Consider the following 27,873-nt stretch of genomic DNA (forward strand, 5'->3'; position numbering starts at 1 on the left):
ATTTGAAAACATTCAATTCTATAGATTATAAATATCCATATATATAGAAGTTCTATAGTAACTGGAATTTTGTAGTTTTAATTTTGATCGCAATCGAAAAAATATATATTTAAGCAATCTCTACTTTAGGTAGTTTTACTACCAGTATTTATATTTGTTTTTACAAGTCGATTGGTTCTGAGTAATATTAGCTGGAGATTCCACAATGTCAGTGCCTCCAGCCTTTTCACTAGGGTGTCCATACTTCCCAGACATTCAAAAGTAGACAACCCACCTCATCTCCTGACACAATCCCACTTTTATATCTACTGTCTCAGCATAATTATTGGTAGATCCACTCTTCTACACTCAAATGGGGATCAGTTTGAATAAAAAATTATATAGCTACCCTGTTTATTACCAATACCATGCTTTCATTACTATATAAAGGGGATTTTAATAGTGAACATCCCTGTAATTATTAAAAGTTTGTGATTTTTTAAAATGATCTAATTAAAATAATTTTAGAAAAACTTTAAATTTTGTACAACCATTATTTCTGACATAGATAATATTTTTCTGTTTAAATCCTGTGTACATAATGTTTACTTTTAAACAGTTGCAATGAATATGGAAAATCATCAGCTGAATAGAAAATATAATTCTACATTTCTGATGCTCCTTTCTGGTGAGAACACAGGGAGGAATTCAATTCATCTGGGCTCTTTAAGTTTGGGACGATCAGTATGAGTGCAGCTTCGGTGCATTTGGAGATTCATTTGTGCAACCAAAATATAGAGAGATTAGAAAGGTGACCTCCAGCAGGCAACTAATGGATAAAATCCAAAGGCAAAAAATATCAAAGCAGGGGCAGCAGAACTTTGAACAAGGAAATGATGAGTCAAGTTACCTGGGAAAGATGTTAAAAAAAAAAAAAGAAATACAAGTCAATAAAGAAAGAAGAAAAACCTTCCAATTAAATTATAATATTAATCAATTGACAGCAGTGTCTATGCTTATTTTTATTAGAGCAAAGTTCATGGCTTAATTAAGATACAGCAAATATCACTTGAATAGTGTATGTAACGAGGGGAAAAGTGCCTTTCAGATGATTTGCCTCCTGATCCAAAGTGCTTCTTGGCACCACACTTTCCTCAAGGCATTTTTCATCTCCATATTCCTGAGTGTGTAGATCAGAGGGTTGAGCATGGGAGCAATGATGGTGTAGAAAAGAGCAAACACTTTATCTTCTGGAAAAGTGGTGGCTGGTCTGATGTAAGTGAAGAGAACAGGCACAAAGAAGAGAACAACAACCATGATGTGGGAGCTGCAAGTGGAAAGAGCTTTGGTGCGGCTCCCAGCAGGGTGGGACCTGATGGTGTACAGTATCAGAAAGTAAGACACCATCAGAACCACGAAGATGCCTAAGCCCATGGAGCCCGAATTGGCAACCACTAAGATCCCAACCTTGACGGTGTCCGTGCAGGCCAGTTTCAGCAAAGGATACACATCACAGAAATAGTGGTCTATCTCATTGGGGCCACAGAAAGGTAAGTTGACGGTGAGGATACACTGGACAAAGGAATGCAGAAATGCCCCAGCACAGCAAGCAAGGACCATCGCATAACACCTCTGCCTGTTCATGAGGATGGTGTAGTACAGGGGCTTGCAGATGGCGACATTGCGGTCATAGGCCATCACTGTAAGAAGAAAGACCTCGATTCCCCCAAAGAAGTGCAGGGCAAAGAGCTGAGCCATGCAGCTACTATAAGAAATCTTGTTACATTTTGCCCACAGGTCTGTGAGTAGTTTGGGTGTCACTGTAGAGGTATAACACAAATCTGAGAAGGCGAGGTAATTAAGGAAGAAATACATGGGTTGATCAATTAGCTGACTGCATGTGATAGAGATCATTATGAGCAAGTTTCCCACCCAAATAGCTATGTAACAAAATAAAAATAGTAGAAAGCACAAGTTTTTAATTTTCTTGTCTTGGGACAGTCCCAACAGAGCAAATTCAGTGACGTTGTTGTAGTTTTCCATGGTCTAATGCAGTTAGGACTCAAAAGATTTGTCTGGAAAAAATGACAAGTCAATATGAGAAATAGTGACTACGCATGGTGTGAAACAGAGTGACGACTGTTGTGGAAACAAATTCATTTATTCAATCAGCTTCTTTTAGTATATGTTAAAGTAATTAATTCTAAACTTTGTAATAGGCTTACCATGTAATTATTCAGATCAGCCTATTTTCTAGAGTGAAAGGAAATGGGAGTAATAGTTACACTTGCTCAAGTCATAAACAAAGATGCACAGTCATCTGCTGTATGATGTGCAAGGTGAGCTCCGGGGACGGATGCATTTCTTTCCTTGGACTAGCTTGCCTGCTTGAGAGGCTGAAGCAGCCAGGCTTGAAGTGAAGTAAACACAGTGCGTTGTGCAATTACAAGTCAGAACCCTGTCCTTATTTGATATTTTTATTGTGAAATTTGCATTTTAAAATATTGTCTTCAAAACTTAATATCTTAATTATTGAGTTTGCCCCCAAGGCAAGTACCTCATTTGCCCCACCCTAGTCCTGATCCAGAGCTGACAGCGTTAAATCTTTACCAACATTATATGGAGCAATAAAGAAATATGATACCAGCGAAGCCTCAGTGGCTGGGATATTTCTTTTGGCTTAATAGATAGAGGGGAAAAAATTAAATATATGAAATAGAGAACCAGTGAGTGTCTCGGAGGCTGAGCTGAAACAGCGTGTGCAAGTGTGAATGGTGCTTGATTGACACACATTGCACTTCAATCTTTCTTTTTAAATAAACGAAAGATTGCATGAATTGATAAATTATGATTTCACCATTTTCTCTTGTTATTTTTAAAGGTAATTGAATGATTTCCTTTAGAAAAAATGACAATTTCATAAATAGTTCATTGCAAGAAATATTTTTCAGAATATCTCACATATAAGAGCTGTAACACTGATCCTTCACTGAAATGTACTGAAGTCACGAAAAGTTACTATATAAAATGTTTGTAAAACTCAAAGAGGAAAATGCACATATAAAATGAACATACTTACAAAAAAATTAATGCTATATACATATATGAAAACATTTTCTTTTGTTTGAAATTATTTACTATAGGGTGGTTGGATTTTTACTTACCAGGTGATTATTTCACTAGATAAATTCCTTTACTTGGAACAAAATGACGTGCAGTGTTTTAAACTCAGTCAGAATAAATGCTTAACGTTACTGCTGAAGATTAATGAATTTCACTGTGCAGTCAGCCCAGGTCAGTCCTGGTTCTACGACTTTTTATTCCTGTTTTCCTTGTAGAGAGAAGCATTCCTTCCTGGCTTTTGAAAGCAAAAGGAGGTAAAATCATCACTGGCATTTATGTTGAAAAGGTATTTGTTTATTTTCTAACCAGAAATGTTTATATCCACTGTGGTTTCAAGGGTGGAAATGTACAGATAAGTTTTCTGTTTAATTTCCAAGTGGCATTTGAAGATTACCTGGGAGAGTAGAGCCCCAAACCTCCCTCTCACTTTTTCCATGGGAGGAAATATTTCCCAAAAGAGCAATTGGCCAGTGCACAGGAAATCCTCAGTGGCGGCAGACAGGATTCTGGTTTGTGGATCTCAGTCATCCTCTTTTCCCAGCTGCCTGGGTTCTTACTCATTGGTCTAGGCTTAAAGTGGCCATAGTGGTAGCGATGCAGGCTATTGCAAGAGCTGAACAATATGGAATTGCCCTCATGGAGGTTCATCTGCTTCTGCTACTAGTGAGGACAAAATGTTTGCAGTTATTATGCCATGTAACAAACAACCCCAAACCTGGTGGTGTAAAACAACCAATTTGCTATGCACATGGACTCTGTGGATCAGGAATTTGGACACAGTGAGGATGGCCTGTCTATGCTCTGTAATGTCTGAGTTCTCAGAAAACTCAGAGGCTGGCGATGCTCACTAGCTCGCAGCTGAAATCATCTGGGGCCATCTTGATTTATATGTCTTGCAGCTGATGCTGGTTGTGTTCTTGACCCACATTGAGCTGCAGGCCATAAAATCTGGCCTCTACACATGGCCACTCTGTATGGAATAGTTTGGGCTTCTTTTTCAATATGAAAGCTGTGTTCCAAGAACAAAGACCCCAAGAGAACAAGGTAAAAGTGTGTGTTTTTAGTACCTGGCCTTGGAAGTCATATAAACTCGCTCCTGCTCTTTATATTATTTGATGCAGTCACAAGGGTCTACTAAGTTTAAGGGGAGGAGCCAAAGACTCCAGTAGTTTACAGGAGTAGTGTCAGTGCCATACTGTAAGAAGAGCAAGTGGGATGGGAAGTATTATTACGGCCATCTTTGGAAGCTACTCTCGTCAAGTCAACACTGAGTGCCCGACAGGTTCCATTCTTCAGAGGCAGTGCTCAGTACTGTGGTGGCAAGTTGATTACACTGAAAACCTCTCATCATGGAGGGAACAGAAATTGTCCTCTCGGAAACGGACACTTATTCTGGATATAGATTTGCCTTTCCTGCTCATAATGCTTGTATCATCAGCACAACCCATAATTTATGGAATGTCTCATGCACAATCAACTTATGTTACATGGCATTGATTCTGATCAAATAATTTATTTCACAGTAAAGGAAGCATGGTAATGGACATATACACAAGGAATTCACTGATCCTACCATGTACTCTGGTTTGGACTGAATGGTGAAAATTCACATGCTGAATCTCCAGCTCCAAGTAGTGCAGAATGTGACTGTGTTTAGTGGTAAGGCTTTTGGAGAGGCAATGACGTTACAATGAGACTGTTAGGGTGGGCCCTCATCCAATCTGATTGGTGTCTATATAAGAAGAGAAAATTTGGACCCACAGAAAATACACCAGGAATGTGTACACACAGAGAAAAGACCATTTGAGAATACAGTGAGAAAGCAACCCCCTATAAGCCCGTTGGAGAAACTGGAACTGCTGGCACTTTGATCTTGAACCTCCAGACCGCAGAACTGAGAGAAAATAAATTTCTGTTGTTAAAGCTGTAATTGTGAATGTTCGGTTCCTCTGCCTCCCAATTCAGCTAATATGAGGGACAGAGTGTTGAATAGAGAAAGAACTCTGTTCAAAAAGCCGGCAGTTTGGAAGGTGGGAGGATTAATTTCCTAAGGGATGATTTCAAACCCTTTTGTGCAAGGGAAAAGAGGAGTGAGTACAGGGGTGCAGGAGTGGACAGGTAACTGTGGAATCTGTACATGATGAGGGTCTGAGAAGGTGTGTGGAACTCTCCATCCTCTCCCATCCACACAGATCTGTTCACTAACTTCCGGCATTCTCTTCACAATTATTGTCTTATTTCTCAAGCTGTAAGTAAAATAATTAACAAGCCTATGTGCAGAGCTTCAGTTATTTTTGTAAATATACATGGGAGTATTGATTAAGCATTTACGGTAACTTACAGTTCCTCTCGTTGGTTTTTCTTTGGACTATTTCCATCTCTGAATCCAGGTACAAACTAGACAGTGGTGGCCTGTCCATCTGATTATCCTTATCTTGCTCCTGGTGGCCTGCAAGGGGCTAGAGACCAGCTTTTAACTCCTTCAGGCCCGGTTACAAAGCCACCGAGCCCATAGCATTTTGTTACTGTAGCCCTAGCAAACTAATTCATACCCCATTTCTCTCAAGTAACTGATTACATACAATGGAGGAATGGCTTATTGAACATTCAAAGTGCCAATTCAGAAACAACACCCTGCAAAGATGGAGTTCTATCTTTAAGGATGTATGGACCAGTATATTATGCTATATCATAGCCATAATATAAACACTTACAGAAATCAAAGGATATATATGCATGTACCTCCTTTTATTATTATACCAAAATTCATTCATAGAATTTTTGCTTAGTGTCCCAGTATTTTTCAGCTTAACCAGTTTATAGGATGAACTTACAGTTGGTGTGCTTTCAACATGGAAAACAATGATGAAATTGGTTTTTTAATGGAACACTGACATTGTCCCCTAGACATTTTGGATTCTTCATGCCTCTACTAAGCCAAAAGACCAGAAGAGGGCCAGAATGATTGGTATTGATGACCAGAGAAAATTTGACTGTTGTGACCCAATGGGGCATGGATGACCAATACCTGGAACCCACAGTATCTCTTATAATTTCCATAAGTAAAAATAAAAGTTAATAAAAAATTGAGCAACAAAAAAATGTCAGGGCCATTAAGGATTCATGAATTCTGGAATGAAGATTTGCTTCACAGTAGACAAATAACTCCAAACAAATGAAGGTTTAGCCTGAGATCAGAGAGGAAGTAGTGTAAGAAACAAGGTAAACATATTAGCTAAAATCTCAAGGACCATTATATCAATGCATATTTTTCTTATATTTTACACACACACACGCATGTTTATATATACACACACTAATTTTTCCTTCTTTCTTACTTTATGTTTTGAACAGCTAATATTGCAGTCTATTCTTAGTGTTACAGATTATTCAGGAAGGATTGTACCCTGAGCTAGAAGAGAAACTAACATTGTGATTAACTTTGCCCATAATGTATAAGATATTGTTTCCTTTTTGGGACAAAAAAAGTGAGACTCCCTTTGTAGAAGCATTTTGCTCAGTGTAAGCATAAAGATAACCTCCTTTTATAATAAGTTTCAAGTATAATATACAAGACTGTTTATGAATGCAGAATAACTAGAGAGGTTAAATATTCCATTCATTTACCTATTAACCTCGGCTCAAAAATCCTTTATATGCTCTTTTCTCAGATGTTAAGAGTAAAATCTTCCTATTTTTCTCCTCTACCAGGTGGCTTCCTCTTAGCTTCTGTCAATAGAAGCAAACTCACATAACACTGGAAGTCAAGAGGAGAGAAAAGACTTCATTAAACACTCAAAATAAAATGTTAAATTCAGGAGGACTTGATACAGGTATGTGAGGAGGATAGAGGAAGAATGAATGTGAGAAAATAAATAAAAATTGCCTAACCAGGACAAGTATGAGAAAATGATAAGATTCTGAGCTTCAACCTGTATCTGCCCTTTACACCACTGTAGACTCTTCATATACCATTTCATAGTGACTCCCTCCAGGGCTCAGGGTTGAACCCTAAAGTGAAATTCTGAAATGCTTTTTATATAAGTTACTTCCCTTCCAAAAACAACTGATGATACATTTTCTTCATGGTTTTCTTCATCTCCATGTTCCTGAGTGTGTAGATCAGAGGGTTGAGCATGGGAGCAATGATGGTGTAGAAAAGAGCCAACACGTTGTCTTCTGGAAAAGTGGTGGCTGGTCTGATATAAGTGAAGAGAACAGGCACAAAGAAGAGAACAACAACCATGTCGTGGGAGCTGCAGGTGGAAAGAGCTTTGGTGCGGCTCCCCACAGGGTGGGACCTGGTGGTGTACAGTATCAGAAAGTAAGAAACCATCAGAATCACAAAAGTCACCAAAGCAATCAGACCTGAATAAACAATTACCAAGAGACCAATTCTGTATGTATCAGTGCAAGCCAATTTCAGTAAAGGATACACATCACAGAAATAGTGGTCTATCTCATTAGGGCCACAGAAGGGCAAAAAGATGGTGAGCAGAAACTGACTGGCAGAGTTTATGAATCCTCCAGTACAACAGGCCAGGGTGACTGTGTTGCACCTCTGCCTGCTCATGATGACCGTGTAGTGCAGGGGCTTGCCGATGGCCATGTAGTGGTCATAGGCCATCCCTGTGAGGATGAAGATCTCAATGCCTCCAAAGAAGTGAAGAATAAAAAGCTGTGTCATGCAGTGATTATAAGAAATGGTCTTCCTTTCTGCCAGTAGATTAGTCATTAGTTTGGGTGTCACTGTTGACATATAGCAAAGGTCAGAGATTGAGAGATAATTAAGGAAGAAATACATGGGTTGCTCAATTAGCTGACTGCATGTGACAGAAATCATTATGAGCAAGTTTCCTATCCGTATAGCAATGTAGCAAAATAAAAATAAAGTAAAGCAGAGGATTTCAATGTTCTTGTTTTGAGATATTCCCAAGAGAATAAACGGTTACATTATTCCTATTTTCCACAGTCCAATGCAGTGAAAATTCATGATCATCACCTGAATAGACATAATGCATAGGTCAATGTCAGAAATGTCAATAGAGAGTATTGATGACAACACTTCATATTATGATGCTGTGTTGATGGGTATGATCCTAGAAAATGAAAGTCTGATATTTAATATTTTTTTTCTGATTAGTCTCAGAATGGTTTCCATAAATTAGTCTTTCAGGATGTTATGTTCAATTTTGACTTTAATAAAATTTGACATTAATAAAAATGATGTATTCAATCAACATTTAAAAAATGTTTAAAAATTATCATTAGTTGCCAAATAGTTTCAAATTCTAAAGGAATTTACAACTAAGTCTTTGGAAAGGATATTTCCCTGGATACTTCCAAACACAAATAAGTTAAAGATGCAAGTATAAGTTATTAAAGTTTTTGTTTAATAATGTAGAAGTGAGGGCAGAACCAACATGGCAGCGTGAATAGAACAGTGGGAATCTCTTCCCAAAAACATATATATTTTTGAAAATACAACAAATACACCTAATCCTAAAAGAGAGACAGAAAACACAGGACAACAGCCAGACTACATCCACACATGTGAGAGCCCAGCACCTAGTGAAAGGGGTAAGATACAACCCCTGGCCCGGTGGGACCCGAACACCTCCCACCAGCTCCCGGTGGGAGGAGAGGTATCGGAGCGCAGGGAGGGAGAGGAAGCCCAGGACTGCTAAACACCCAGCCCCAACCACTTGCACCAGAGTGCAGACACAGTGCATGTGTGGAGGTCTGGAAACTAGGGAAACAGGGCAGCAAGACCTCTGAGCGGGTTCTGAAGCTGATGACCCTGTGACAAAGAAAAGCTAGTGCTTTTTGAAAGTCTTAAAGGGACAGGGATGTAACAACTGGACGGAAAGAACATAGGTCTCAGTCCAGTTGCTGGAAATTACAGGGAAAACCAGGCACACTAACCCCCTGGGCAACAGCTCTGAGATCTCTCATGGAGGTAAACAGCCAAACAGCGCCCCCGTCCACCACCCCTCCAGGGCGCTTCCTCCATACTGGCCAGGCAAGACACAAAGACCCAGTCTACACACAATTACCCAACAAAAGCCACTAGGGGTTGCAGTTGTCCTAGTAAAGAAAGGCCAGTAGCAAGTGAAAAGTTTAGCCTTCCCAGCTGACAGTCAATAGCACTTATCAACATGAAAAGGCAAAAAAATATGATCCAGACAAGACTAACCCAGACAGCTTCTGCATCTGCTACATCTTCCCCTGAGAAGGAAGCTGGGAAGATAGATTTAACCAGTCTTCCTGAAAAAGAATTTAAAACAAAGGGCATAACCATGCTGATGGACTTGCAGAGAAATATGCAAAAACTAAGGAAGGAGAATACAGAAATAAAACAAGCTCTGGAAGGACTTCAAAACAGAATGGACGAGATGCAAGAGACCATTAATGGACTAGAAACCAGAGAACAGGAATGCAGAGAAGCTGATGCAGAGAGAGATAAAAGGATCTCCAGGAATGGAAGAATTCTAAGAAAGCTGAGTGACCAATCGAAACAGAACAATATCCACATTATAGGGGTACCAGAAGAAGAAGAAAGAGAAAAAGGGATAGAAAGTGTCTTTGAAGAAATAATTGCCAAAAACTTCCCCGAAGGAAGTTTTTCCCCAAACCATGTTTATAACAGCTCAACAAGCGAGTTAATTTAGACAGTAAGATAGTATAGAAGGTAACCCTGAACTTTTGGTAACCACCTTTTTTCTCTCTGTTGTTTGTATGAAATATCTTTTTCCATCCCTTGACTTTAAGTCTGTGCATGTCTTTGGGTTTGAGGTGAGTTTCATGTAAGAAACATATAGATGGGTCTTGCTTTTTTATCCATTCTATTACTCTGTGTCTTTTGATTGGTGCATTCAGTCCATTTACATTTAGGGTGACTATTGAGAGATATGTACGTATTGCCATTGCAGACTTTAAATTTGTGGTTACCAAAGGTTCAAGTTTTGCCTCTTTAGTATCTTACTGCCTAACTTAGCTCGCTTATGGAGCTGTTATATACACTGTCTGGAGATTCTTTTCTTCTCTCCCTTCTTATTCCTCCTCTTACCTTCTTCATATGTTGTGTGTTTTGTTCTGTGCTGTTTTTAGGAGAGCTCCCATCTAGAGCAGTCCATGTAAGATGCCCTGTAGAGGTGGTTTGTGGGAAACAAATTCCCTCAGCTTTAGCTTGTCTGGGAATTATTTAATCCTGCCATCATATTTAAATGATAGTCGTGCTGGATACAGTGTCCTTGGTTCAAGGCCCTTCTATTTCATTGTATTAAATATATCATGCCATTCTCTTCTGGCCTGTAGGGTTTCTGTCGAGAAGTCTGATGATAGCCTGATTGGTTTTCCTTTATAGGTGACCTTTTTCTCTCAAGCTGCCTTTAAATCTATTTCCTTGTCCTTGATCCTTGCCATTTCAATTATTATGTGTCTTGGTGTTGTCCTCCTTGGATCTCTTCTGTTGGGAGTTCTGTGTATTTCTCTGGTCTGTTCAATTATTTCCTTCCCCTATTTGGGGAAGTTTTCAGCAATTATTTCTTCAAAGACACTTTCTATCCCTTTTCTTCTCTCTTCTTCTTCTGGTACCCCTATAATATGGATATTGTTTTTTTGGATTGGTCACATAGTTCTCTTAGTATTGTTTCGTTCCTGGAGATCCTTATATCTCTCTCTATGTCAGCTTCTATACGTTCCTGTTCTCTGGTTTCTATTCCTTCAATGGCCTCTTGCATCTTATCCATTCTGCTTATAAATCCTTCCAGGGTTTGTTTCACTTCTGTGATCTTGTTTCTGACATCTGTGATCTCCCTCTAGACTTCATCCCATTGCTCTTGCATTTTTCTCTGCATCTCTGTCAGCATGTTCATGATTTTTATTTTGAATTCTGTGTCAGGAAGACTAGTTAGGTCTGTCTCCTTCTCAGGTGTTTACTCTGTGATCTTTGTCTGCCTGTAGTTTTGCCTTTTCATGGTGATAGAGAGAGTTTGCAGAGCTAGTATGAGTGATGGCTGGAAGAGCTTTCCTCGTTGTTGGTTTGTGGCCTTCCTCTCCTGGTAGAACAGTGACCTCTGTGGCTTTTGTTGGACAGCTCTGCACAGAGAGGGCTTCTGCTTCCTGCCCGGCTGCTATGGAGCTTATCTCTGCTGTTGCTGTGGGTGTGACCTGGCTCCAGCTGCTGCTTCAAAATGGTAGAGCCCCATTGGAGGGGGAGTGGCCGGGAGGCTATTTATCTCCATAAGGGGCCTCCGTGCTCCTTGCTGCCCAGGGGTTAGAGTGCCCAGAGATCCCACAAATCCCTGCCTCTGGACTAAGTGTCCTGCCATGCCCCTTTAAGACTTCCAAAAAGCACTCTCCAAACCAAAACAACAGCAGCAACCAAAAAAAAAAAAAAGAAAGAAAAAAGCACAATTTTCCTTGTTTTCAGGCCACTCCCATTTCTTTGTTCTCCTGCATTGGCCTCAGGCACCCACTCACCTGTCCTCTGCCCTGTTTCCCTAGTATCCAGGACCCAATGCATGCACTGTGTCTGAACTCAGGTCTGGATGGCTGGGGCTGTGTGTTCAGCAGTCCTGGCCTCCCTCTCCCTCCCTGCTGACTCCTCTCCTCCCGCCGGGAGCTGGTTGGAGGGGCGCTCTGTGAGGCGCTGGGTTCTCACAGGTGTGGATGTGGTCTGGATGTTGTCCTGTGTCTTCTGGTCTCTAATTTAGGAAGAGTTGTCTTTGTTATATTTTCATAGATATATGTGCTTTTGCGAGGAGATTTCGGCTGATCTACTTGTGCCACCATCCTGGCTCCACCCTCCCTTTTTTTAAAAAATAAACGAAAGATTGCATGAATTGATAAATTATGATTTCACCATTTTCTCTAGTTATTTATTTTTTTTTTGAGAGGGCATCTCTCATATTTATTGATCAAATTGTTGTTAACAACAATAAAATTCAGTATAGGGGGGTCAATGCTCAATGTACAATCATTAATCCATCTCAAGCCTAATTCTTGTCAGTATCCAATCTTCTGAAGCATAACGAACAAGTTCTTACATGGTGAACGAATTCTTACATAGTGAATAAATTCTTACATGGTGAACAGTACAAGGGCATTCATCACAGAAACTTTCGGTTTTGATCATGCCTTATGACCTATAAACAATCAGGTCAAATATGAATATTCGTTTGATTTTTGTACTTGATTTATATGTGGATCCCACATTTCTCCTATTATTATTATTATTTTTATTTTTAATAAAATGCTGAAGTGGTAGGTAGATGCAAGATAAAGGTAGAAAACATAGTTTAGTGCTGGAAGAAGGCAAATGTAGATGATCAGATGATCAGGTGTGTGCCTATGGACTAAGTATTAATCCAGGCTAGACAAGGGCAGCAAGACATCCACGGATGCAGAAGATTTCTCTCAAAGCAGGGGTGGTAAGGTTCTGAGCCTCACCTCTGTTGATCCCCAAATTTTCACCTGATAGCCCCCCTGCGACTGTGCCTGGCTTAGGTTGTTCCTCCCTTGAGGAATCTTACCCATATCTGGCTAACCAGTCATCTTCTGGGGCCATACAGGGAAATGTAAAGTTGGGAAGTGAGAGAGAAGCCATATTGTTTGAAAAGGTTAGCATTTTACTTCTTTTATGCCCTGTGGCTTCTATGCCCAGCACTTGTCTCGAGGTATCTTTACCACTTGGAGGAATTATGATACTCGGTAAATACGATATGAGGCACAAATTCTATTTAAGGGTTGTAATTAGGAAGGCAGAAGAAAAGCTATAGATGTAGCATATGAAGGAAACATGGGAGGATTGATTATTTCTTTGACATATCTTCTTGTATAGTACCTTAAGTATGTATAGGTTTTAAACTACTAACTAATTTGCACACACATATTAACATAATAGGAATACGGTGACATAAACAAAGCAAATCTATAATTACCATCCATCTCCAGTGAAGCCAAGAAAACCATTTAGGCACCCTAGGCATTTGTGAAAATTTATCTATGATATGATGGACATTGTCCAACTGTACTTGAACCATCAGACAAATTAAAGCAGCCCATTTCTGGGATCTGTTCACATCTCATATGTTCTTTTTTTTTTTTTTTTTTTTTTTGAGAGGGCATCTCTCATATTTATTGATCAAATGGTTGTTAACAACAATAAAATTCAGTATAGGGGGGTCAATGCTCAATGTACAATCATTAATCCATCTCAAGCCTAATTATCGTCAGTCTCCAATCTTCTGAAGCATAACGAACAAGTTCTTACATGGTGAACGAATTCTTACAGAGTGAATAAATTCTTACATGGTGAACAGTACAAGGGCATTCATCACAGAAACTTTCGGTTTTGATCATGCAATATGACCTATAAACCATCAGGTCAAATATGAATATTCATTTGATTTTTGTACTTGATTTATATGTTGATTCCACATTTCTCCTATTATTATTATTATTTTTATTTTTAATAAAATGCTGAAGTGGTAGGTAGATGCAAGATAAAGGTAGAAAACATAGTTTAGTGCTGTAAGAAGGCAAATATAGATGATCAGATGATCAGGTGTGTGCCTATGGACTAAGTATTAATCCAGGCTAGACAAGGGCAGCAAGACATCCACGGATGCAGAAGATTTCTCTCAAAGCAGGGGGGGTGAGGTTCTGAGCCTCACCTCTGTTGATCCCCAAATTCTCACCTGATGGCCCCCCTGCGACTGTGCCTGTCTTAGGTTGTTCCTCCCTTGAGGAATCTTACCCGTCTCTGGCTAACCAGTCATCTTCCGGGGCCATACAGGGAAATGTAAAGTTGGTAAGTGAGAGAGAAGCCATATTGTTTGCAAAGGTTAGCTTTTTACTTCTTTGCAGATTTATGCCCTGTGGCTTCTATGCTCAGCACTTGTCTCGAGGTATCTTTACCACCTGGAGGAATTATGATACTCGGTAAATTCGATATGAGGCACGAATTCTATTTAAGGTTTGTAATTAGGAAGGAAGAAGAAAAGCTATAGATGTAGCATATGACGGAAACTTGGGAGGATTGATTATTTCTTTGACATATCTTCTTGTATAGTACCTTAATTATGTATAGGTTTTAAACTACTAACTAATTTGCACACACATATTAACATAATAGGAATACGGTGACATAAACAAAGCAAATCTATAATTACCAGCCATCTCCAGTGAAGGCAAGAAAACCATTTAGGCACCCTAGGCATTTGTGAAAATTTATCTATGATATGATGGATATTGTCCAACTGTACTTGAACCATCAGACAAATTAAAGCAGCCCATTTCTGGGATCTGTTCACATCCCATATGTTCTTTTAACCATAGATAGTCTATAGTCATGAGATTTTGGGGTGCTACAACTTGCACCCCTCCCAACTCCTGGTTGAGTTCCAACAGTACAGATCCAGTCAAATTCGTTGTCTCACTGTATGCACATGCCAGCCTAGACATCTCCCTCCTCCTTCTTATGGCAAGTCCAGGAGACGGTGGGCTGGATGCAGCCACAACCGCAGCATCGTCCGGATCCCTGTGGAGGCTTTTTGATGATCATCCCCCGGCACGAGTCCTCCAGAGAGTGCTGATGCCGGAAGCTCCTCCTCATATCGTATCTTAGTTCATTTTCTGGGTATCCAAGCTAGGCCTTGATCTTCTGCGTAGAAACAAACAGACCCTTTGCCCACACTTTGACATGCCCTCTATACCACTGTGCAGAACTCATTGGAGGTCAGCACACAGTAACTGCTTTTTTTTTTTTTTTTTTTTAATTAAGAGAAAGGAATATTATCAGAAAAGAGTACCTCCATAGCTGATCATCTGACACCCTTTAAGTGATCAACATTAAGGATATTTAAAGCATGCGTTGATCTTTGATTTACCAATAGTTTTATCCTGTTAAGGAGTAATCCCCCTTTTCTTTCTTTCTTTCTTTTTTTTTTAAATTTTTAATCTACACTTACCTGAAGAATACTATGTTTACTATGCTCTCCCCTATATCAGGTCCCCCCTAACAACCACATTACGGTTACTGTCCATCAGCTTAGCAAAATGTGGTAGAGTCACTACTTGTCCTCTCTGTGTTGTGCAGCCCACCCTCCCCTTTCTCCCCCCCCCCCATGCATGCTAATCTTAATACCCCCCTTCTTCTTCCCCCCCCTTATCCCTCCCTGCCCACCCATCCTCCCCAGTTCCTTTCCCTTTGGTACCTGTTAGTCCATTTTTGGGTTCTGTAATTCTGCTGCTGTTTTGTTCCTTCAGTTTTTCCTTTGTTCCTATACTCCTCAGATGAGTGAAATCATTTGGTATTTCTCTTTCTCCGCTTGGCTTATTTCACTGAGCATAATACTCTCCAGCTCCATCCATGTTGCTGCAAATGGTTGGATTTTTCCACTTCTTATGGCTGAGTAGTATTCCATTGTGTATATGTACCACATCTTCTTTATCCATTCATCTACAGATGGACATTTAGGTTGCTTCCAATTCTTGGCTATTGTAAATAGTGCTGCGATAAACATAGGAGTGCATCTGTCTTTCTCAAACTTGATTGCTGCGTTCTTAGGGTAAATTCCTAGGAGTGGAATTCCTGGGTCAAATGGTAGGTCTGTTTTGAGCATTTTGATGCACCTCCATACTGCTTTCCACAATGGTTGAACTAATTTACATTCCCACCAGCAGTGTAGGAGGGTTCCCCTTTCTCCACAGCCTCGCCAACATTTGTTGTTGTTTGTCTTTTGGATGGCAGCTATCCTTACTGGTGTGAGGTGATACCTCATTGTAGTTTTAATTTGCATTTCTCTGATAATTAGCGATGTGGAGCATCTTTTCATGTGTCTCTTGGCCATCTGTATTTCTTTTTTGGAGAACTGTCTGTTCAGTTCCTCTGCCCATTTTTTAATTGGGTTATTTGTTTTTTGTTTGTTGAGGTGTGGGAGTTCTTTATATATTCTGGACGTCAAGCCTTTATCGTATCTGTCATTTTCAAATATATTCTCCCATACTGTAGGGTTCCTTTTTGTTCTATTGATGGTGTCTTTCGCTGTACAGAAGCTTTTCAGCTTAATGTAGTCCCACTTGCTCATTTTTGCTGTTGTTTTCCTTGCCCGGGGAGATATGTTCAAGAAGAGATCACTCATGTTTATGTCTAAGAGGTTTTTGCCTATGTTTTTTTCCAAGAGTTTAATGGTTTCTTGACTTACATTCAGGTCTTTGATCCATTTTGAGTTTACCTTTGTATATGGGGTTAGACAATGGTCCAGTTTCATTCTCCTACATGTAGCTGTCCAGTTTTTCCAGCACCATCTGTTGAAGAGACTGTCATTTCCCCGTTGTATGTCCACGGCTCCTTTATCAAATATTAATTGACCATATATGTTTGGGTTAATTTCTGGGGTCTCTAATCTGTTCCACTGGTCTGTGGCTCTGTTCTTGTGCCAGTAACAAATTGTCTTGATTACTACAGCTTTGTAGTAGAGCTTGAAGTTGGGGAGTGAGATCCCCACTACTTTATTCTTCTTTTTCAGGATTGCTTTGGCTATTCAGGGTCTTTGGTGTTTCCATATGAATTTTTGAATTATTTGTTCCAATTCATTGAAGAATGTTGCTGGTAATTTGAGAGGGATTGCATCAAATCTGTATATTGCTTTGGGCAGGATGGCCATTTTGACGATATTAATTCTTCCTAGCCATGAGCATGGGATGAGTTTCCATTTATTAGTGTCCCCTTTAATTTCTCTTAAGAGTGACTTGTAGTTTTCAGATTATAAGTCTTTCACTTCTTTGGTTAGGTTTATTCCTAGGTATTTTATTCTTTTTGATGCAATGGTGAATGGAATTGTTTTCCTGATTTCTCTTTCTATTGATTCGTTGTTAGTGTATAGGAAAGCTACAGATTTCTGTGTGTTAATTTTGTATCCTGCTACTTTGCTGTATTTCGATATCAGTTCTAGTAGTTTTGGAGTGGAGTCTTTAGGGTTTTTTATGTACAGTATCATATCATCTGCAAATTGTGACAGTTTCACTTCTTCTTTACCAATCTGGATTCCTTGTATTTCTTTGTTTTGTCTGATTGCCGTGGCAAGGACCTCCAGTACTAAGTTAAATAACAGTGGGGAGAGTGGGCATCCCTGTCTGGTTCCCGATCTCAGAGGAAATGCTTTCAGCTTCTCGCTGTTCAGTATAATGCTGGCTGTGTGTTTATCATATGTGGCCTTTATTATGTTGAGGTACTTGCCCTCTATTCCCATTTTGCTGAGAGTTTTTATCATGAATGGATGTTGAATTTTGTCAAATGCTTTCTCAGCATCTATGGAGATGATCATGTGGTTTTTGTCTTTCTTTTTGTTGATGTGGTGGATGATGTTGATGGATTTTCGAATGTTGTACCATCCTTGCATCCCTGGGATGAACCCCACTTGGTCATGTTGTATGATCCTTTTGATATACTGTTGAATTCTGTTTGCTAATATTTTATTGAGTATTTTTGCATCTACATTCATCAGGGATATTGGTCTGTAATTTTCTTTTTTGGTGGGGTCTTTGCCTGGTTTTGGTATTAGGGTGATGTTGGCCTCATAGAATGAGTTTGGGAGTATTCCCTCTTCTTCTATTTTGTGGAACACTTTAAGGAGAATGGGTATTATGTCTTCTCTGTGTGTCTGATAAAATTCCGAGGTAAATCCGTCCGGCCCCGAGGTTTTGTTCTTGGGTAGTTTTTTGATTACTGTTTCAATTTCTTTGCTTGTAATTGGTTTGTTTAACTTTTGTGTTTCTTCCTTGGTCAATCTTGGGAGGTTGTATTTTTCTAGGAAGTTGTCCATTTCTTCTAGGTTTTCCAGCTTGTTGGCATATATGTTTTCATAGTAGTCTTTAATACTTCTTTGTATTTCTGTGGAGTCTGTCGTGATTTTTCCATTTTCATTTCTGATTATGTTGATTTGTGTTGACTCTCTTTTTCTATTAATAAGTTGTGCTAGAGGCTTATCTATTTGTTTATTTTCTCAAAGAACCAGCTCTTGGTTTCGTTGATTTTTGCTATTGTTTTATTCTTCTCAATTTTGTTTATTTCTTCTCTGATCTTTATTATGTCCCTCCATCTGCTGACTTTAGGCCTCATTTGTTCTTTTTTTTTCCAGTTTTAATAATTGTGATGTTAGACTATTCATTTGGGATTTGTTCTTCCTTCTTCAAGTGTGCCTGGATTGCTATATACTTTCCTCTTAAGACTGATTTCGCTGCATCCCACAGAAGTTGGGGCTTAGTGTTGTTGTCATTTGTTTCTATATATTCCTTGATCTCTATTTTGATTTGTTCATTGATCCATTGATTATTTAGTAGCATGTTGTTAAGCCTCCATGTGTTTGTGAGTCTTTTTGTTTTCTTTGTAGAATTTATTTCTACTTTTATACCTTTGTGGTCTGAAAAATTGGTTGGTAGAACTTCAATATTTTGGAATTTACTGAGGCTCTTTTTGTGAGCTAGTATGTGGTCTATTCTGGAGAATGTTCCATGTGCACTTGAGAAGAATGTATATCCTGTTTCTTTTGGATGTAGAGTTCTATAGATGTCTATTAGGTCCATCTGTTCTAGGGTGTTGTTCAGTGCCTGTGTGTCTTTACTTATTTTCTTCCCGGTGGATCTATCCTTTGGGGTGAGTGGTGTGTTGAAGTCTCCTACAATGAATGCATTGCACTCTATTTCCCTCTTTACTTCTGTTAGTATTTGCTTCACATATGCTGGTGCACCTGTATTGGTTGCATATATATTTAGAATGGTTATATCCTCTTGTTGGACTGAGCCCTTTATCATTATGTAGTATCCTTCTTTATCTCTTGTTACTTTCTTTGTTTTGAAGTCTATTTTGTCTGATATTAGTACTGCAACCCCTGCTTTCTTCTCACTGTTGTTTGCCTGAAACATGTTTTTCCATCCCTTGTGTTTTAGTCTATGCTTATCTTTGGGTTAAAGGTGAGTTTCTTGTAAGCAGTATATAGATGTGTCTTGCTTTTTTATCCATTCTATTACTCTATGTCTTTTGATTGGTGCATTAAGTCCATTTACCTTTAGGGTGACTAGTGAGAGATATGTACTTATTGCCATTTCAGGCTTTAGATTCGTGGTTACCAAAGGTTCAAGGTTAGCTTCTTTAGTATCTTACTGCCTAACTTAGCTCGCTTATTGAGCTGTTATATACACTCTCTGGAGATTCTTTTCTTCTCTCCCTTCTTATTCCTCCTCCTCCATTCTTCATATGTTGTGTGTTTTGTTCTGTGCTCTTTTTAGGGGTGCTCCCATCTAGAGCAGTCCCTGTAGGATGCCCTGTAGAGGTGGTTTGTGGGAAGCAAATTCCCTCAGCTTTTGCTTGTCTGGGAATTGTTTAATCCCACCATCATATTTAAATGATAGTCGTGCTGGATACAGTATCCTTGGTTCAAGGCCCTTCTGTTTCATTGCATTAAGTATATCATGCCATTCTCTTCTGGCCTGTAGGGTTTCTGTCGAGAAGTCTGATGTTAGCCTGATGGGTTTTCCTTTATAGGTGACCTTTTTCTCTGTAGCTGCCTTTAAAACTCTTTCCTTGTCCTTGATCCTTGCCATTTTAATTACTATGTGTCTTGGTGTTGTCCTCCTTGGATCCTTTGTGTTGGGAGTTCTGTGTAATTCCATGGTCTGTTCGATTATTTCCTCCCCCAGTTTTGGGAAGTTTTCAGCAATTATTTCTTCAAAGAGACTTTCTATCCCTTTTCCTCTTTCTTCTTCTTCTGGTACCCCTATAATACGAATATTATTCCTTTTGGCTTGGTCACATAGTTCTCTTAGTGTTGTTTCATTCCTGGAGATCATTTTATCTCTCTCTATGTCAGCTTCTATACTTTCCTGTTCTCTGGCTTCTATTCCTTCAATGGCCTCTTGCATCTTATCCATTCTGCTTATAAATCCTTCCAGGGATTGTGTCACTTCTGTGATCTCCTTCCTGACCTCTGTGATCTCCTTCCAGTCTTCATCCCACTGCTCTTGCATTTTTCTCTGCATCTCTGTCAGCATGTTCATGATTTTTATTTTGAATTATTTTAAAGGAGGACTAGTTAGGTCTGTCTCCCTCTCAGATGTTGTCTCTGTGATCTTTGTCTGCCTGTAGTTTTGCCTTTTCATGGTGATAGAGATAGTTTGCAGAGCTCGTACAAGTGACCGCTGGAAGAGCTTCCCTTCTTGTTGGTTTGTGGCCTTTTCCTGGGAGAATAGTGACCTCTAGTGGCTTGTGCTGGGCAGCTGTTCACAGATAGGGCTTCTGCTTCCTGCCCAGTTGCTTTGGGGTTTATCTCCGCTGTTGCTGTGGGCTTGGCCTGGCTGGGGCTGTTCCTCCAAAATGGTGGAGCCCCGTTAGAGGGGGAGCAGCCAGGAGGCTATTTATCTCATAAGGGGTCTCTGTGCTCCCTGCTGCCCAGGGGGTTAGAGTGCCCAGAGATCCCCAGATTCCCTGCCTCTGGTCTAAGTGACCTGTCCTGCCCCTTTAAGACTTCCCAAAAGCACTCTCCAAACCAAAACAACAACAGCAACAATGAGAGAGGGAACGGAAAGAAAAAAAAGAGAAAATACACTCGATTTTCTTTTTTTTTTTGTCCTCAGGTGCCGGTCCCCGGCACCCGCTCACTGGTCCTGCTGCCCTGTCTCCCTAGCACCAGGGTCCCTGTCCTTTCAAGGCTTCCAAAAAGCACCCACCCACCGGTCCCTCAGGGAAGGAACGCGCGATATTCTTTGTCCTCAGGCGCCGGTCCCAGGCACCCGCTCACCAGTCCCGCCGCCCTGCCTCCCCAGCACCGGGGTCCCTGTCCCTTTTAGGCTTCCAAAAAGCACTCGCCAAAAAAAAACCGCTCTGGTTTCTTTCCACCCGCCGGGAGCTGGGGGGAGGGGGGCTCGGGTCCCACCGGGCCGGGGCTTGTATCTTACCCCCTTTGCAAGGCGCTGGGTTCTTGCTGGTGTGGATGTGGTCTGGATGTTGTCCTGTGTCCTGTGGTCTCTATTTTAGGAAGATTTTTCTTTGTTATATTTTCATAGCTCTATGTGTTTTTGGGAGGAGATTTCCACTGCTCTACTCACGCCGCCATCCTGGATCCGCCCTCTCTTGTTATTTTTAAAAGGTAATTGAATTATTTCCTTTGGAAAAAATGACAATTTCATAAATAGTTCATCCTAAGAAATATTTTTCAGAATATCTCACATATATGAGATATAACACTGATCCTTCACTGAACCTTCACTGAAATGTACTGAAGTAATGAAAAGTTACTATATAAAATATTTGTTAAACTTGAAGAGGAAAATGCACATATAAAAGCAACATACTTACAAAAAAATTAATGCTATATACATATATGAAAACATTTTCTTCTGTTTGAAATTATTTACTATAGGGTGGTTGGATTTTTACTTACCAGGTGATTATTTCACTAGATAAATTTCTTTACCTTGGAACAAAATGTGACGTGCAGTGTTTTAAACTCAGTCAGAAAAAATGCTTAACGTTACTGCTGAAGATTAATGAAATTCACTGTGCAGGTAGCCCAGATCAGTCCTGGTTCTACGACTTTTTATTCCTGTTTTCCTTGTAGAGAGAAGCATTCCTTCCTGGCTTTTGAAAGTGAAAGGAGGTAAAATCATCACTGGCATGTATGTTGAAAAGGCAGTTGTTTATTTTCTAAACAAAAAGTTTTATATCCACTGTGGTTTCAAGGGTGGAAATGTACAGATAAGTTTTCTGTTTAATTTACAAGTGGCATTTGAAGATTACCTGGGAGAGTAGAGCCCCAAACCCCCCTCTCACTTTTTCTATGGGAGGAAACATTTCCCAAAAGAGCAATTGGCCAGTGCACAGGAAATCCTCAGTGGTGGCAGACAGGATTCTGGTTTGTGGATCTCAGTCATCCTCTTTTCCCAGCTGCCTGGGTTCTTACTCATTGGTCTAGGCTTAAAGTGGCCATAGTGGTAGTGATGCAGGCTATTGCAAGAGCTGAACAATATAGAATTGCCCTCATGGAGGTTCATCTGCTTCTGCTACTACTGAAGACCAAATGTTTGCAGTTACTATGCTATGTAACAAACAACCCCAAACCTGGTGGTATAAAACAACCAATTTACTATGCACATGGACTCTGTGGATCAGGAATTTGGACACAGTGAGGATGGCTTGTCTATGCTCTGTAATGTCCGAGTTCTCAGAAAACTCAGAGGCTGGCGATGCTCACTAGCTCGCAGCTGAAATCATCTGGGGCCATCTTGATTTATATGTCTTGCAGCTGATGCTGGCTGTGTGCTTGACCCCATTGAGCTGCAGGCCATAAAATCTGGCCTCTACACATGGCCTCACTGTGTGGAATAGTTTGGGCTTATTTTTCAATATGGAGGCTGGGTTCCAAGAACAAAGACCCCAGGAGAACAAGGTAAAAGTGCGTGTTTTTAATACCTGGCCTTAGAAGTCATACAAACTCACTCCTGCTCTTTATATTATTTCACGCAGTCACAAGTTCCACCAAGTTTAACGGGAGGAACCAGAGACTCCAGTAGTTTATAGGAGTAGTGTCAGTGCCATACTGTAAGAAGAGCAAGTGGAATGGGAAGTATTGTTACGGCCATCTTTGGAAGCTACTCTCGTCAAGTCAACACTGAGTGCCCGACAGGTTCCATTCTTCAGAGGCAGTGCTCAGTACTGTGGTGGCAAGTCGATTACACTGAAAACCTCTCATCACGGAGGGAACAGAAATTGTCCTCTCAGAAACGGACACTTATTCTGGATATAGATTTGCCTTTCCTGCTCATAATGCTTGTATCATCAGCACAACCCATAATTTATGGAATGTCTCATGCACAATCAACTTATGTTACATGGCATTGATTCTGATCAAATAATTTATTTCACAGTAAAGGAAGCATGGTAATGGACATATACACAAGGAATTCACTGATCCTACCATGTACTCTGGTTTGGACTGAATGGTGAAAATTCACATGCTGAATCTCCAGCTCCAAGTAGTGCAGAATGTGACTGTGTTTAGTGGTAAGACCTTTGGAGAGGCAATGATGTTGCAATGAGAGTGTTAGGGTGGGCCCTCATCCAATCTGATTGGTGTCTTTATAAGAAGAGAAGATTTGGACCCACAGAAAATACACCAGGAATGTGTACACACAGAGAAAAGACCATTTGAGGATACAGTGAGAAAGCAACCTCCTATAAGCCCTTTGGAGAAACTGAAACTGCCGGCATTTTGAACTTGGCCCTCCAGACCCCAGAACTGACAGAAAATAAATTTCTGTTGTTAAAGCTGTTATTGTGAATGTTCGATTCCTCTGCCTCCCAATTCAGCTAATACAATGAGGGACAGAGTGTTGAATAGAGAAAGAACTCTGTTCAACAAGCTGGCAGTTTGGAAGGTGGGAGGATTGTTGTCCTAAGGGATGATTTCAAACCCTTTTGTGCAAGGGAAAAGAGGAGTGAGTACAGGGGTGCAGGAGGTGACAGGTAACTGGAATCTGGACATGATGAGGGTCTGAGAAGGTGTGTGGAACTCTCCATCCTCTCCCATCAGCACAGACCTGTTCACTACCTTCTGGCATACTCTTGACAATTATTGTCTTATTTCTCAAGCTGTAAGTAAAATTATTAACAAGCCTATGTGCAGAGCTGTAGTTATTTTTGTAAATATACAAGGGGGTGTTGATTAACCATCTAATGGTAACTTTTAGTTTCTCTCATTGGTTTTTCTTTCCATCCCTGAACTCCAGGTACAAAGTAGACAGTGGTGGCCTGTCCATCCGGTTATCCTTATCTTGCTCCTGGTGGCCTGCAAGGGGCTAGAGACCAGCTTTTAACTCCCTCAGACCCGGTTACAAAGCCACCCAGCCCATAGCATTTTGCTTCAGTAGCCCTAGCAAACTAATTCATACCCCATTTCTCTCAAGTAACTGATTACATACAATGGAGGAATGGCTTATTGAACATTCAAAGTGCCAATTCAGAAACAACACCCTGCAAAGGTGGAGTTCTATCTTTAAGGATGTATGGACCAATATATTATGCTATATCATAGCCATGATATAAACACTTACAGAAATCAAAGGATATATATGCATGTACCTCCTTTTATTATTATACCAAAATACATCCATACAATTTTTGCTTCCTGTCCCAGTATTTTTCAGCTTATCCAGTTTATAGGAGTTACTTACAGTGGGTGTGCTTTCAACATGGAAAACAATGATGAGCTTCAGCCTGTATCTGCCCTTTACACCACTGTAGACTCTTCATATACCATTTCATAGTGACTCCCTCCAGGGCTCAGGGTTGAACCCTAAAGTGAAATTCTGAAATGCTTTTTATATAAGTTACTTCCCTTCCAAAAACAACTGATGAGACATTTTCTTCATGCTTTTTTTCATCTCCATGTTCCTGGGTGTGTAGATCAGAGGGTTGAGCATGGGAGCAATGATGGTGTAAAAAAGAGCAAACACGTTGTCTTCTGGAAAAGTGGTGGCTGGTCTGATGTAAGTGAAGAGAACAGACAGAGAGAAGAGAACCACAACCGTGATGTGGGAGCCGTAGGTGGAAAGAGCTTTGGTGCGGCTCCCGGCAGGGTGGGATCTGATGGTGTACAGTATCAGAAAGTAAGACACCATCAGAACCACAAAAGTCACCAAAGGAATCAGACCTGAATTAACGATAACCGAGAGACCAATTCTGTATGTATCAGTGCAAGCCAATTTCAGTAAAGGATACACATCACAGAAATAGTGGTCTATCTCATTGTCGCCACAGAAGGGCAAAAAGATGGTGAGCAGAAACTGACTGGAGGAGTGTATGAGTCCTCCAGCACAACAGGCCAGGATCATTGTGTTGCACCGCTGCCTTCTCATGATGACCGTGTAGTGCAGGGGCTTGCAGATGGCCACGTAGCGGTCATAGGCCATCCGCGTGAGGATGAATATCTCAATGCCTCCAAGGAAGTTAAGAATAAAAAGCTGTGTCATGCAGTGATTATAAGAAATTGTCTTCCTTTCTGCCAGTAGATCAATCATTAGTTTGGGTGTCACTGTTGACGTATAGCAAAGGTCAGAGATTGAGAGATAAGTAAGGAAGAAATACATGGGTTGCTCAATTAGATGACTGCATGTGATAGAAATCATTATGAGCAAGTTTCCTATCCATACAGCAATGTAGCAAAATAAAAATTAAGTAAAGCCGAGGATTTCAATGTTCTTGTTTTGAGATAGTCCCAAGAGAATAAACACAGTGACATTATTTCTATTTTCCACAGTCCAGTGCAGTGAAAATTATGGTCATCCCCTGAAAAGACATAATGCATAAGTCAAAGTCAGAAATGTCAATAGAGAATATTGATGACAACACTTCATATTATGAAGCTGTGTTTATGGGGTATGATCCTAGAAAATGAAAGTCTGATATTTAATACTTTTTTACTGATTAGTCTCATAATGGTTTTCATAAATTAGTCTTTCAGGATGTTGTGTTCAATCTTGACATTAAGAAAAATTGACATTAATAAAAATGATGTATTCAATCAAAATTTAATAAATGTTTAAAAATTATCATTAGTTGCCAAATAGTTTCAAATTCTAAAGGAATATACAACTAAGTCCTTGGAAAGGATATTTCTCTGGATACTTCCAAACTCAAATATGTTAAAGATGCAAGTATAAGGCATTAACGTTTTTGTTTAATAATATAGAGGCATATGTGAACTTATCAGTGGTCACCTGTAGAATATAAACTACCTCAAAATACTTTTAGAATGGTGTGGGAAATACAATTAAAGATTTATATAATGATATATATATATGTATATTTATAAAATTGAAGATAAAAAAGAATCTCTGCAAAAGGCCCATACAATCGGTTTGAATATATTCTGATTGCTTATCTTTTTTTTAGTGATTTTTGGCACTAAAACACTGACATTTTATAGGAGTATGTTTATTTTTATAGGCACATCATTAAGAATCATATATATAAATGAGCCACAGAATAATGGAATCATAAAAACAAAAAAATGAGGAGCAGAAGGCACTTTTACTTTTATGATATTGCTCTTGACTCCATATATCATATTTTGTAAGTCTATTTCTTCACAGTAGCTTGAATTAGAGTATGAATTTCTGTTCTATATTTGTACAATGTATTCTTTTTGCCCAAACTCCTAAAGAATCTTGACACTGCATAATTCAGAGAAAAAAATTTTTTTGGCTTAATGGGAAAAGTTTTATGTGAAGAAAAACATTTGTGTGCCAGGCTCCAATTCTATTACACCAGTGTGTGCATTTGGGTATGAAACACTTTATTTATTTGAATTTAAATTATCCCATTTGTAAAATAAGGAAATCTGACTGAACTTGGTCACAAAATGGTTGAGAAACTCAAATCAATAAATGGCCACTGCTCTATTAATCATAGAAATATTATTTGCTGAGTTCATTATCTTAGATTATAGTTACCAAATCAGTAATCCACAGTTGTCAATAAAAATATAACCAATAATATTTTGGTATGGTGACAGGGAGTAGCTGCACTTACTGCAGTGAGCATTTAGTAATGTATAAATTTATCCAGTCACTATGTTGTACATATGAAACCAATTTAATATTGTATATCAACTACATGCTAATAAAAAAAGAACAAGGGAAATTAAAGTTGTCAATAATAACGCCTAGTATTTATGACTCCCATACAGAAAATGAAATTTAATATTATAAAATTATTTTGCATGGGAAACTAACCTCAAGATTCACCAGCTGTGTCCTAGTTATAATAAAAGGGATTTTAATTTAAAAATATAGAAAATACATAGAATGAATAAAGGTAGTTTTAATTTCTTTGTCATTCAGCAATTTTATTAAACCAACAGAATATGATATGTGAAAACACAGGCAATTAAGTTGGGATTGAACATAGCTTCTGCTACCTTTGACTATCAGGCTAATGAAAAAATAGGAAAAATTGGTAACCACACAATCCAATTGTCTTTTCTATGAATTTTGACTCCCAAATGCCTCATCAATATTTAACATCTTTCATTAAAATTTGTGATCTTATCTTCTGCCCTATTCTTGTAGCTACAATTTCTCATCAATCTTTAAATTCTTTCGTCTCTCTTTTTTACAGATTAAGTTAACTAGGTTGCCTTCCAAATACAAAATTCCTTCACAATGAAACTTTAAAACAATTTATTTCTATGGTACAGCTTTAAGATTTAGAATTAGCTTAGAGAGAAGCCATGGTAAAGTAAGGTTACTTGTCTGCACTTACGCCATTTAAAATTTTCCTCATCTATAAATAATTAAAGACAAAAAAATAACATTTAAAATACTGATCTTGTCAGTTTTTAAAAGTAATTTCTTATTCATTTGAATGGACATAAACAAAACCATTCTTTTAATAATGTGCATAGAAATAAGCAACCACCTAAATAAATTATTTTCCCTCTCCCCTAAAACTACAAAAGAAAATTTTGGTTCATATATGTAATTATTCTTCTGAAGAAACTAAAAATTTGTTAGAATATCATTACTCAACTACAAGAACAATCAGTAGATCTAATAATTCTCAGCTTACAATTAGAGCATTCCCACATAACATTCTTCTGAATGCTGTATAGGCATAAACCTCTTTAATCCTCATGTTACTGAACCAAACAAACCTGGATCCACTCTCCTGGTGCATAAGAAAGCCAAGCACTTACACGGTGATATAGTGAA

The 27,873-nt window shown here is 39.2% G+C and overlaps 3 protein-coding genes across 3 annotated transcripts; all 3 read right to left on the reverse strand.

The window, feature by feature from the left end:
* Positions 1 to 1,083: 1,083 nt before the first annotated feature.
* Positions 1,084 to 2,022, reverse strand: LOC140850279 (olfactory receptor 4P4-like). The gene has a single exon (XM_073240016.1). It carries the CDS (start codon positions 2,020 to 2,022, stop codon positions 1,084 to 1,086), a length of 939 nt encoding a protein of 312 aa, XP_073096117.1.
* Positions 2,023 to 7,147: 5,125 nt separating this feature from the next.
* LOC140850167 (olfactory receptor 4P4-like) lies at positions 7,148 to 8,066 on the reverse strand. The gene has a single exon (XM_073239939.1). The coding sequence runs from the start codon at positions 7,943 to 7,945 to the stop codon at positions 7,148 to 7,150; it is 798 nt and encodes a 265-aa protein (XP_073096040.1). The 5' UTR covers positions 7,946 to 8,066.
* Positions 8,067 to 24,489: 16,423 nt separating this feature from the next.
* On the reverse strand, positions 24,490 to 25,410 carry LOC140850168 (olfactory receptor 4P4-like). Its single transcript, XM_073239940.1, has one exon. The coding sequence runs from the start codon at positions 25,285 to 25,287 to the stop codon at positions 24,490 to 24,492; it is 798 nt and encodes a 265-aa protein (XP_073096041.1). The 5' UTR covers positions 25,288 to 25,410.
* Between the last annotated feature and the right edge of the window lie 2,463 nt (positions 25,411 to 27,873).

The sequence above is a fragment of the Manis javanica genome, chromosome 6, assembly GCF_040802235.1.
Source record: "Manis javanica isolate MJ-LG chromosome 6, MJ_LKY, whole genome shotgun sequence".
Taxonomy (NCBI): Eukaryota; Metazoa; Chordata; class Mammalia; order Pholidota; family Manidae; genus Manis; species Manis javanica.

Excerpts from the sequence above, each read along its gene's own strand:
- LOC140850167 (XM_073239939.1), bottom strand. The coding sequence starts at position 7,945 with ATGATTTCTGTCACATGCAGTCAGCTAATTGAGCAACCCATGTATTTC.
- LOC140850279 (XM_073240016.1), bottom strand. The coding sequence starts at position 2,022 with ATGGAAAACTACAACAACGTCACTGAATTTGCTCTGTTGGGACTGTCC.
- LOC140850168 (XM_073239940.1), bottom strand. The coding sequence starts at position 25,287 with ATGATTTCTATCACATGCAGTCATCTAATTGAGCAACCCATGTATTTC.